Source organism: Vitis riparia, chromosome 12 (genome assembly GCF_004353265.1).
Source record: "Vitis riparia cultivar Riparia Gloire de Montpellier isolate 1030 chromosome 12, EGFV_Vit.rip_1.0, whole genome shotgun sequence".
Classification (NCBI taxonomy): domain Eukaryota; kingdom Viridiplantae; phylum Streptophyta; class Magnoliopsida; order Vitales; family Vitaceae; genus Vitis; species Vitis riparia.
In genome coordinates, this window is record NC_048442.1 from 21,705,458 (window position 1) to 21,717,536 (window position 12,079).

The following is a 12,079-nucleotide window of genomic DNA, read 5'->3' on the forward strand; positions in this document are numbered from 1 at the left end:
ATATAATTAAAATAAATTTGTTATTAATATGTTCAATTTGATTATATTAGTTGATGTCAATAAATTACTTTTAACTGAATAAAAAAAATTACCTTTTTTATTCAACTAAAAAATAAACATCATTTAAGTCATATATATTAAGTTGAGATATTAATAATATTTACTTAAATAAGACTTAACTTGATTATTAAATAAGATTTAATTAATAAATAAGTTACATGATCTCCTATTTATTTAATAATTAGATGATATTTGGATTCATACTTTTAATTCAATTATTGTATATGTTGTGTTTGGATTGAACTATATTTAATGGAATGTCTAAGTTTAAGCATGCTAAAAGATGAATAGAATAATAGAATCTATCCGTACAAATTGTGACCCTCATGAGCCTTATCCATTGATATTCTTTTAGTAAAATTATGCATGGCAATAACAAAGATGAATTCCGAACCGCCGCAGCAACTTATATTGATTAACTAATCAAACCCCGGATTAAGAGGAAGAAAAGAAGGGAATGATTGAGAAGATTTTTCTTTTAAAATAATAATATATTGGGTTCAACTCCGAGTGGGGTACAAATAATGGAGTGGGGAAAGGGTGACAAGAGGAGACATCAATGCTTGAAAAGAAAACGAGTGACGAATATGAGAAATGATTACAAGGAAAAAACCAAGGCCACAAACAGTGGGCATATTTGAAGGGGCATGGGGGCCATTGGTTGACATGAAAGTCTCTCTCTCTTTTACCTTCCAACATCAAGGAAAAGATAGGAGAGAAAATGAAACGTAGGGGGGTGTGTCCACACACCACACCATGTTCCAATGGCTGGTCACAATTCAATACTATATCTTTTTATATGGTGAGATCTTCATCTTCTTCTTCTTCTTCTCCTTTCTTGTGGGGGGTCCTCCCCACCCCCTCCCCACCCTCAATTCATATCTCCACTTGCATGGACACAATAATTGGATTCAAGAACCCAACATGTTTGAACCAAAAAATTTGAGAGGATCTTTGTGAGGAGAGAAGGGAAAGAAAACGAATTCTTTTGTGTCCAAGGGTAGACACATGTGTATACATGTAGATAATAGATATGATAATGTTGAGGAAGAATATTGAAATAGATGAGAATGAGAATGAGAATGATAATGATGCCATCTCCCACTCTACCTCCCCCACTACAATATCCCAAGAATGGGATATGTTTATCAAAGCATATATTGAAAAATCATTTGTAAGTTGGAATTTTCTTTTTCTTTTTCTTTTTTTGTGAATTGATTGCTAAAGGTATAGCACACTAGTTGATTAAGTTTGAAGACAAATGGATCAGGGTTTTCTCCTGGTACGTTGGAAAGATGCTAATGGACATGATGGCCAACTCAGAGATAATTAGGATTGGGTGTTGGAGGCAGCCAAGATTCTATTGTTCTCCAAAGGCTCAAGTTTGAGTGAAGGGATAATATTTTCTAGTGGATGCCTCCAATCATGCGTGTGCATATGTCCCCTTGTTTTCAAATTTTATTATCCAATTTATTTTTATAGTTTTATGTATTTATGTTAATAATATTGTTGGTTTAGTGAACTTGGCATACATGGAAAAGAGGAGAGTTTAAAACCCATTCACTTTTCAAGGCATTCCTCACCCTTCTTTTTTCCTTTTTCTTTTTTCATTTTATATATGTAGTTAGAAGTAAATTGAATTTGATTCTAATATTCTGAAGCGACAAATTTTTTTATTAAATTCGGGTATTTGGTAAAACTTAATATTTATTATTTAATAATTTAAATTGATTTTAATTAAGTTAAATTGTTCTTAAGTTTTGTTCTAAATTATCAAATTAACATATTTACCCTCGTTAATTTTAATTAATATTTATATTTTCGTTAATTTTAAGTAATAAATTTATTATTTAATATTTAATTTAAGATATTATAAAAATATGAGATAATTACAAAATACTTATTAAAAAAGATGAGTTGTAAATGTGAAATCGTAGTTGTACAAAAATATTTTTACTAAACATGTACAGAAGAAGTAAAAGAGATTAAAAATTAAAAATAAGTTAAATATTTTGTTTTAGTATTTAAAGTAAAAAATAATTTTAAGTTGTAATATTAAATTATTTTATTAAATATATTTAATCAACTTAATGATTGAAATTAAGTCATTAAATCATATTAAGTTATTAAGTTGATTTACTAAACACTCTTTAAATTTTAAACAAATCGAATCAATTTTAATTTAATTTTAAATATACATGTGTTGGTACTTGTTGATCGCAAGGTATAGGACCGTTTTAATTAAAAGCTATATAAACTAAAACCTTAAAGGAGATAGAAGAAAAAAGTGGTTGAGAGAGCTAAAATTAAATGATAGCTATAATCCACACAACATTGTCCATGCTAGCTAGTAGCTACCTACTTACACATGAATATAAGACAACTAATGTCAGAAGAATCTATACTCCTTTTTTTTTTTTTCCCTTTTTAGCCCTACTTGCCTTGTCTATAATTAATTAACTTTATTTTTTGTGGTATTATTATTTTCTATTTCATTGTCTCTCATAAGTAATAATGTTCAAAATTAGATTGATTATTAAATTATAATAGTGATTGATCCATTGATCAATGATGTAATGGTGCAATTGGAGTTACATCATAATGTCGACATATCATTATGTTGAGTATGCAAAAGCTCTGATATTATTTGTTGGGAAACAAAAATCACAACACTCAAATGCAACAAAAAAATAAAATAAATAGAGAGGGTAAAAGATTTACACGGTTCGATGACATCACCTTCGTCCATAGAAAGAAGATCAAATTTGTTATAACTTTTAAGATTATACATTTCAAACTTTTTCAACATTTTTCTACCCAATGGGCCAATACACCATTTGCATATCTCTTTTCACTTTTTTCTTACTTTTTCTTTTCTTTTCTCTACTACACCTTCATAGAGTCCTTTGTTAACCTTAAAATAATAGTTTCCTAATTTTAGGCATACTTAAAAAGGTAATTAATATTTTTAATTTTATTAAATAGTAAAAATATAATATCTATTATTTAATAATGATTTTTTTTTACTATTTAACTTTATATAATCTATCATTCTATTATCTTAAAAATGGTTGTCTTTCATTTTTTTTTTCTTTCCTAGCAGTGATTGTGAAATTGAATTTATAATATCAAATCCTACTTAGAAAGTAATGCACCTAGAATATAGACAATTGGATCCAAATGAGTCTTTAAAATGAAACCTAAACCAAATGAGTTAATAAAAAATTGAATTGACAATGTCTAATCATACTTGAAAAGTAAGGGAATAAAGATTATTACAGAATCTTTAAAAGAAAACTTAAACTAGACAAGTTAATAGAAAAAAAGCTAACTGTCCGATCATACTTGAAAAAGTAATTGTTCTAAACTCTCAAAGTAAAGGGTTAAATCAAATTCGTTCATAGAAAACAAGGTCAATAATTTCACAAAAGTTCCTGATAGATGCATTTATAACAAACTTGATCATCTGCTAGATGTAAATGGCCTATTTGGTAACTATTTTAAAAATAATTCTGAAAAATAATTTTTAAGAACAAGTTTTTTAAAATTGTTATCTAATTCTTGTAGGACAAAAGTCTGTTTAAAAATTTAAAATGTTTTTAATATTTTTAAATATGTTTTAAAAGTAATTTTTATATTTAGTGTTTTATTTTTAATTATTCTATATATTTATATAAACAGCTTTCAGAAAACAAATGAAAATAATAGAAAATAACTAAAAAATATTTTCTAAAAATGCTATGTTTTTTATTCTTAAAAACGAAAAACATAAAATAGTTTTTGGTTGTTAAACGTATTTTTCTTTTTATGTTTTTTTTTTGTGCTGAAAAATAAAAAACTATTCTAAAAAATAGTTATCAAACAGGCCTAAATGACTCCTTGGATCCAACTTTGATTGTGAGTATATAGAAAAGACAAATAATTTTAATAATTAAAATATCTAGAGCAGTTAATGGAATACGGTATATATGAAAAAGAAATAACACTTTGACCATAAAATAATGTTGACACCTTATGATTCCAACTTATAACCAAAGATAAATTGATAATAGTGTACATTTATTTTAATATTGTTTTGAGTCATTGGTTGCCTAATACAGTACTTCAACAAACTTTATTTGTGTCTATGCACCATGCATGATAGCCAAGTTCCTATTAGATTTAGCCAATGATATGACTAAACCATTAAATAAGAAGATGTATCAAAGGGGATGGGGCTCATGCCTTGCATAAAAGTAAAGAGCAAAGCTAGTTACTCCACCTACATGAAAAGAAATCCAAGGAAATAGGTTGAATGAAGATTCAAGAAGACAAATTCATATGGTAATAACAAGTCATTTGTTGGCTATACCATTCTTATTATGTGTTACATATTAAGTCTTAATAAATACCATATCCTTTATAAGTAACATGTTTAATTATGGAATGAATTTGGTAGATTCACTTATATGAGAGTAAAAATTATATTACTTCTTATGAGAATTCGGATTTATGGAGCTTTCATAAACATCTAGGTAGGATGTAAGATCCATTTGTATTAAACTTGTGGAGCAAGGGCGTGTAAAAAATTGAATCACTCAAAACAATAGTCAAACTAGAACAAATTAGCATAATCAAATGGATTACATGAGGTTTTCTCTAATTTCATTTTTATAAGTTGAAAATGAGTAAGACCAACTTCGGCTTCGATTTCCCATTCAAAAATTTGAAAACAAGTTAAACTGAATTGATAATTATTCAGACATATATAAATATATGTCTTCCATATTGGTTCTTTGCCATATGAATTTTCACGACTTTTATGCTTTGAATAAATAAGTACAATATTTACTATTATAATATAAGTTTAGTGGTGCATTATTATAACTTTGAAGTTTAGTTTTTTTTATCATTTGGACTAAGTAGAATAACTTGAACAAGGCTTATAGCCTTTTACTAACTTGAACTAAGATTATTAATGCTTTTTGGCCTGCATTCTCAAATCTAAGCATTTTCAGTTTTATCTCAAATTGAAAAAAAAAAAGTTAGTTTTCAAATTAAACCAAATTGAGTTGATTTAGTCGTTTACCATTTGTGAATCAAATTGAACAAAACTAATCAATTTTCTTTATAGATCCGATTAGTTTGATTTTCAGTGCATCCAAAACGAGATCAATCACCAAGTATAATAAGAAGTGAGGAAGGAGAAAAAGGAAAAGAAGAAAATTAGCTAGAAATGTAAATTAATTAGATAAAGATGTCCCATGATGTATATTGATAACTTATCAAATAATGCCAATGACTTATCAAAATGGCTTACGAAGTAATTATTTTAATTATTAAACCCCTTGAAAAGGGGTTTGTCTTTAACTAAAGGGATTCAATCATATCTAATATATAGGATACAAAGGCCACAAAGAGACCTTCACATCACATTCTTGTACGCTAATTTTAGTGCCAAGGCCACTCTTGCACAACTTTCTTGTAACTTTATTCATTAGAACACCACTGAGGAGTGAGGTGTAATAAAATGTAGGTTTTAGCCCACAACAATGAAAATTTTAGATTTTGGCCCCAAACAATAACATGACCCACAATTTCTAATTACATATTTTTCGTCATTTATTGGAATAATGATAGCTAGGATGATTTGGTACGTTGATATTTTAGAGTCATGTCATCCATTGATGTAACAATATAATATGATGACAATGGTTGTTTAATTATGACATTCAATGATACGAAAAGGATAGAAAAGAAATTTTTAAACTAATAATTTTGATTGTGTTTTGTTTTGTGATATATCAATATCATTTTCAATTATACCTGTGTATCCTAAGATAATGGAGTTTTTTATCCTCTCATCATAGCTTATTATGAATATGCTATTCTATCGTTGAATACGACATAAAATATATTATTATCATATTTCTTATCTTATTTCATATATCTTATGATTCAAATGTTATTTTTAAATAAATCCATTAAATAGAACAATTGTGAAAAAATTACAGATTTACTAAATTTGATTTTATTTGAGATTAATTTCTTTTACACACTTTGAAGATTAATATAAATATACTAAGTCTTTATTATATTGGATTGTGAAACCTAAATCAGTTTTATTATGTTTTGCTTGGAATGTCGGGGTTGAGTTGTTCAGTGATCAATTCACAAGAGTCGAGCTCTTCGATGAAATCATAGGGATCAAGTTGTCCGATTAGCTCATGGGGGTTGAAGGGAGCAACGTCCTTTGCAGAAATTTTGTGTTGATTTACATGTTTACCCCTATTATATATTTAATTTTTTTCTAAGAATGTAATCGCAATTGAAAGGGTTTTTTTTGAGAGTTTTACCATTGTAACTTTTTCATTCGTTTTTATTAGTGAATTGTTGAGTGTTAGTACACTTCGAGGACATAGAGATCACTTTGATCACTGAATCACATTTTTTTTTAATTTTATTTTCTACTCGTGTATGTGGTTTGAGTGACATATTAATCACAAATTTTATTAATCAACACCCTTATAGATATATTTCATCTATAAAATATATTTTAAGAGAACAAAATTTATTTTTTAGAAAAATTATTAAACACATTTACATAAAACTTCTTTAAAAAATGAATTTTATAAACTAAATAAGTTTATAAAAGTACTAAATAACTAAATTTAAAACTAATGGTAATAGGATATATTTACACCACAGCCGACGAGTGTATGTAAATTAAATTAACCAGTTGCAATGTTCACATCCCTAAGACTCACGAAAATGAACAGGAGGGTGAGGGACACAAGTCATGAATCATGGTGAGTCCTTCCCCACAGGCCATGTGTGGGGTTGTACAGGTCCCATGACAAGGCCATTAACAATTTAACTTGGTGTCATAGATACAAAGTACCCAAACATGAGGCCAACTAGTTGGGTAGCTTTTATTCTCATCCCATGACAACCCCTATACACATTCAATTACTTGCATCTTGACCAAACAAAAGAATTGATGCAATTCAAAGTCCCCCATACGAATTCTTAATTCATGGCCACAAATTCATATATCACTATTTGAAATCATATCCCTCCTTTTATGAGAGATTGATTGATACAGAGAGAAGAGAGTTCTGACAATGACCCTTTTTCTTCTTCCCTTTGAGATGACAGCCATGATTTTCATGCCTGTCAGGAACCTTTCTTCAAAATCCTTTCATTAAAAATATATTTATCAAAAAAAATAAAAAAGTATTTGTTATTAATCATTAAAAAAAATCAAATATTATTCAATTTTAATCATTTTTTTTTCTCTTTTGATAAAAAGATACCAGCACTGTGATGCAAAAATAGCCATCATACTGAAAGATACAGAGGGGCCCTTCATGTCAAGCAATTGGGCATTCATGGAAAGGAAAATGATGAGTTTTCATACCAATTATGCTCCAACAATAACCACCTTTTTTTAAACATTATTATCCAGAGTCAAAAATAATAATTTCTCCATTAGAGAAAGGGGGAAGGACTATTTGACAATGCTATCCTTGTCTCCATGCTCAAGTTGCAAGGAAGCAAGTGACTGAAACTGAATCGTTTTCATCCAAAGCTTGAGATATAATTTCATCCATATGGGTAAACACATAACTTGATGGATCCTTAGTCTATGTAGGAAGAGCTGGCCTAGGCCATCCACCAAGACTAATGGATGGCTTTTATCATCATCTTGCAATGGGCGCACTTGATGTGTAATGGAACCAAAAGCATTCGAGCAGCATGCGTACCCACTGGTATTAACCTGTTAATGTCAAAGAGGAACATGGCTGTCACATGAAAAAGCATTTGATCGTGGATATGGACATGGAAAGGAATTTAACAAAGGTGAAAAGGATTTGACATGATGGGATTGTGGACTGCTACAAAAAAATCCTAAAGTCATTGGAAAATGGTGTAATGCATGGTGATGTTGCAGACAGTGTAATGGATGAAGGGAGGGTTTCATTTTGTTTGGTCCAAGTTTGTACTCAAAGGACTTAACTTTGGGGTGGTTTTGAATATTTTTTAAGGGAATATTCCTTCTTTAGTTTCAAAATCCGTGGTTGCTTTATTCAGGGAATTGTTGTTTTGTTGATCATATGCAATGGGTGTAATGTCAAAAGACCGGCCTGAGTTGAGAGGACTCACCCAACTTGCTGCCTGGAGCACCATCAACTGCAGCAGCTGCAGTGGAGGTGCCACCAGTGGTGGCAGGCGATGCCATGGGGTGACTCTGGGATCCAAAGCTGAACACATTCATGGGCTGCAAGAGAACCAATGCAGTGATTCATGGGAACTATGCATTGACTGGGAAAGCCAAACCATTCATTCCCAGTAGATGAGAAGGCCAGCAACTAACCTGAGAGGGAGTTTGCATAGGGTGGAAGCCCAAGTAATGTGCAAACTGCTCCGAAAAGTTGGGATTTTGCATCTGATTTTGATAATTAACCGGATTCAAGACTGGGGTTTGGCAAATTGGAGGCTGGTTTGGCGGTGGAACTGCAGATGTGGACTGATCAACTAGTTGAACCCTTGGTAAATGCATTGGGTTGTGAATAGAAGGCAGTGGAGGTGGACACATTCCCATTCCCATTCTGGCCATATAGTGCTGGACTCCTGGAAACATCATAGGCGCGACACCACCTCCCATCCACATCAACTGAAATGGAAACAAGAAAATGATGTCAATGGCTTCATTGGTGGTAGTCCATTGAGCTAGTTATTGGCTATGAACTTCATGTACCTGAAGTTGTAACTGGAGGGACTTCAAGTACTCAATTGCCTCATCTAGCATCGATGCTTTATCTGACTGGAGAGCAAACATTTAATTCAGTTAACCAAAAAGCACTAAACACTACACAAAACTTTATATCAACTACTAGGGGTTTGGTACGCCAATCTTTTTTTGCCTACTCTGATATTTACAGGGCCTAATGTTTTGTGAGGGAATAGGGTTTATCTCATCTTGTCTCAACGACTGAAAATTTTCTTTTGCTTTGAACCAGGCTTAACCATTGGCTAACTTTCTTTCTTTTCTTTTATTGATAACTTATTTCTGAAATCCGAGCAGTAAGAAAAAGAGGAAAAATGGGAAAGTTTACCTTGTTGCTGTGAGGTATAAGCTCCTGTAATGCCTTCATTTTCTCATTGATTCGATCTCTCCGTCTCTGCATTAAGAATTGAGTATAAGGATCATTTCAAAATCATAAACAATGAAAAGCCATGGAATCCTATATATCCTACCCTCTCTGAGAGATTATGGACTTCAGCAGCACGGCTCCTCCTAGTTGACCCGGATCTTTGTGATGCCTTGTTTCTTGCAGCTGATTCATGCTCAGCAGCCTACAAGTTTGCAAAATCTTTGTTCAGCACATAAACTCATATGAGATTTTACAAGCTGGTATAGTCAAGAAAGGCAGAGAGTTAATACCTCGCTTTGGCACTCAGATTCCTCTGCTTCTCTGCCCTTTCTTTTGTGGCTATTGGTGTCGGTCGACTGCTTGTATGTTCTCCCAAAACTACTGCCCGACCCACCACCGGAAGATGAAGTAACAGTAGGTTCAAGCGTCTCTGTTTGCCTTCTGTCCCCCTGAGAAACTATCCTCGGAACATTGTCCTTGACATGCCCTGAAGATAAACAACCGGTGCCAACGCCACTGCTTGAAAATCGGCTCAAGTCAGCCTCATTCACAACTTGATTGCTGCCGCAGTGGCTCAGCCCAACTGTCACGACTGAACCCTCTTTAGCATCTCCTCCTTGTGCCATATTTCCTGATCCCTTTCCCCCCAGTTGTGCCTTGGAAGATCCTAAATTGGTTCTCCCTGGGAATGAAAAGTTAGGAAAGTTAACAATCTTTCCAAATCCTCCTGAGCTGCAATTCTGCTGGACTGAACCAGGAACCTGAAACTTAGGCGGCGGCATTGGGTTTCCTGGGAATTCAGGGCTACCCAAATGCTTAAAAATAGGTTGTTGTGAGCTGGGGACGACATTGGGGACAGACTTTTCTTGTTCAGAGTGTCTAACAGGCTTTTCAGGCTGAACTGGATCATTGGGCGGCAATTCCATGAACAAATTAGAACAGAACTCCTTGTCAAGGGAATCGTCCAGTGGGTATTGGATCCATGAGATTGACTCCTCATCCTGAATCAAATTACTCCAATTCCCACATGACCCACCATTCCTTAGCATGGTTTGATCATGTTTCTGAACTTGTTTAGACTCATTTGGAGCAAGACCGGATTTTCTCTGTGTTTGGCTGTGCAATACCACCTGCCCATTTCGCCATAAGAGCTCTACAAGCTCATGCTCTTGCCTGTAAAATTGTTCCACCAAAATCATTAACATCCAAACACACAGAAACAGGTAAAAACCAAGATTTCAGCAGAGGAATCCACCCAAAAACTGAGAGTACTAACCCCATGGGTTTCTTCTGATTGGTTACAGGGACATCGCCTTCAATATTCCAATCTGGAAGAAGGTGGTGATTCATGGCTCACCAGACTGGGATTTTCTGTTAAAAGAAGGAAGAAATCAAGATGCATGGAAATAACTCTCAATCTGAATATCTCCAACTATAATATAGTATTGAGAAAAACATACTAACAAAACCCACCTCACAGAATCAACAATAACATAGAATAGTAAAAATCAAATGAGAGAGAGAGAGAGGGGGGAGGAAAAGAACAGCTGAATTCAAGTATCATCCTCGTGAAATGAACCAATCTGAAAACAGGTGCATGAAATCCATCATATGAAGACACGCAATTCACAGAAAAAAAAAAACAAAGAACCCAATAAGAGAAGAAAAAAAAAAACTGCAACACACACCTGACAATAGCTAAAGAATCTCTCTTTTCTTACTGTATCTCAGAGCTGAAGAAGAAACTGGGAATGGATTAGGTCCTCTGAGTTTAGCAAGAAACAGGGAATGGTTTAGCCCCTTTAAAGCTCCTCTGCCCCGTCTCTAATAGAATGAAAGAGACATGACAGAAAGGATGGAGGAGGGATCGAGTAGGAACACAAAGCTTTGAAAGTAATGACTCGCAAACTCTGACTCTCCACTTGTCATCTGATGAATATGCTACACTGTATGAGTGGGACCAGGTCAGTGAATGAACTCTGAATTTGCCTGACTGGATTTGGTGTTTTATTAGTAGAGAGGATCTACATCTTCTTCCCCATGGATCACACTATCTGAATAGTGGTTGCATTTCATTGTGCAATGATGAGGGATTGTTCTGTCTGACAAATTTTCTTTTGACAACTCATATATATTGCTCTACAGGTATCTTATGCCCTGTGGGGGCACTACAATTTTTCTTTTGGAAAAATTATTTACCCATGTGGGCATTTTCCACTTCATTTTGGGGGAGCATGACTTTGGATATGGAGTCGTTTTTACCTGTGGCTGCTATTTGAGGCCGTCCCGTCAAGCCATGAAATGGGCAGATAATTTTTCTTTTTATTTTTTTATTCTGGGTATGTACTATGTAGGGAAAAGGTCGATGTTGGTGCGATATTTGCTGGCTCTCATGCATGGTGAAATTTTCCAATTTTTGTATTTAAATAAATATGTAGCTTGATTTTGAATGATGTATTGAAATCATTAAGAAAAAATACGATGAAAAAAAATTAAAAAATTATTTTTATATGTTTTCTTAATAGGTTGTTTTTTTTTTTTTTTTGCCCTTTTCATTTAAGAACCAAATTTAATTCATGTATTTTAAAGTTTGATATGTGATTTTGAGATTGAAGATACCGGAAATGAATAAGAAAATAGATTTCGTAATCAGAAATTGTTTTTTGTTTTTTGTTTCTAAGAATAACAAATAAAATATTTTTAGATAACATCTTTTAATTATTTTATTATTATTTTTACTTGTTTTCTTATAATTGTTTTAGAAAACAAGTATACAAACATATAAAATGATTAAAAATAAAGTATTGAATATAAAAATTAATTTTAAAATATATTTAAAAATATTAAAAACATTTTAAGTTTTCAAATAGACTTTTGTTTTT

The 12,079-nt window shown here is 32.3% G+C and overlaps 1 protein-coding gene across 2 annotated transcripts; it reads right to left on the reverse strand.

Moving 5' to 3' along the window:
- Positions 1 to 7,427: 7,427 nt before the first annotated feature.
- On the reverse strand, positions 7,428 to 11,083 carry LOC117927141 (transcription factor PIF4-like). 2 transcript variants are annotated; one of them, XM_034846556.1, is made up of 10 exons: positions 10,886 to 11,083; positions 10,671 to 10,780; positions 10,474 to 10,568; positions 9,488 to 10,370; positions 9,301 to 9,399; positions 9,159 to 9,224; positions 8,801 to 8,866; positions 8,417 to 8,716; positions 8,206 to 8,320; positions 7,428 to 7,819 (listed from the first exon to the last, which is right to left on the reverse strand). In XM_034846556.1, the coding sequence occupies exons 3-10, from the start codon at positions 10,545 to 10,547 to the stop codon at positions 7,815 to 7,817; spliced, it is 1,608 nt and encodes a 535-aa protein (XP_034702447.1). In that variant the 5' UTR covers positions 10,548 to 10,568; positions 10,671 to 10,780; positions 10,886 to 11,083; the 3' UTR covers positions 7,428 to 7,814. The 2 variants fall into 2 exon arrangements, with proteins under 2 accessions (XP_034702447.1, XP_034702448.1); XM_034846557.1 differs by lacking the exon at positions 10,671 to 10,780.
- Positions 11,084 to 12,079: the final 996 nt, after the last annotated feature.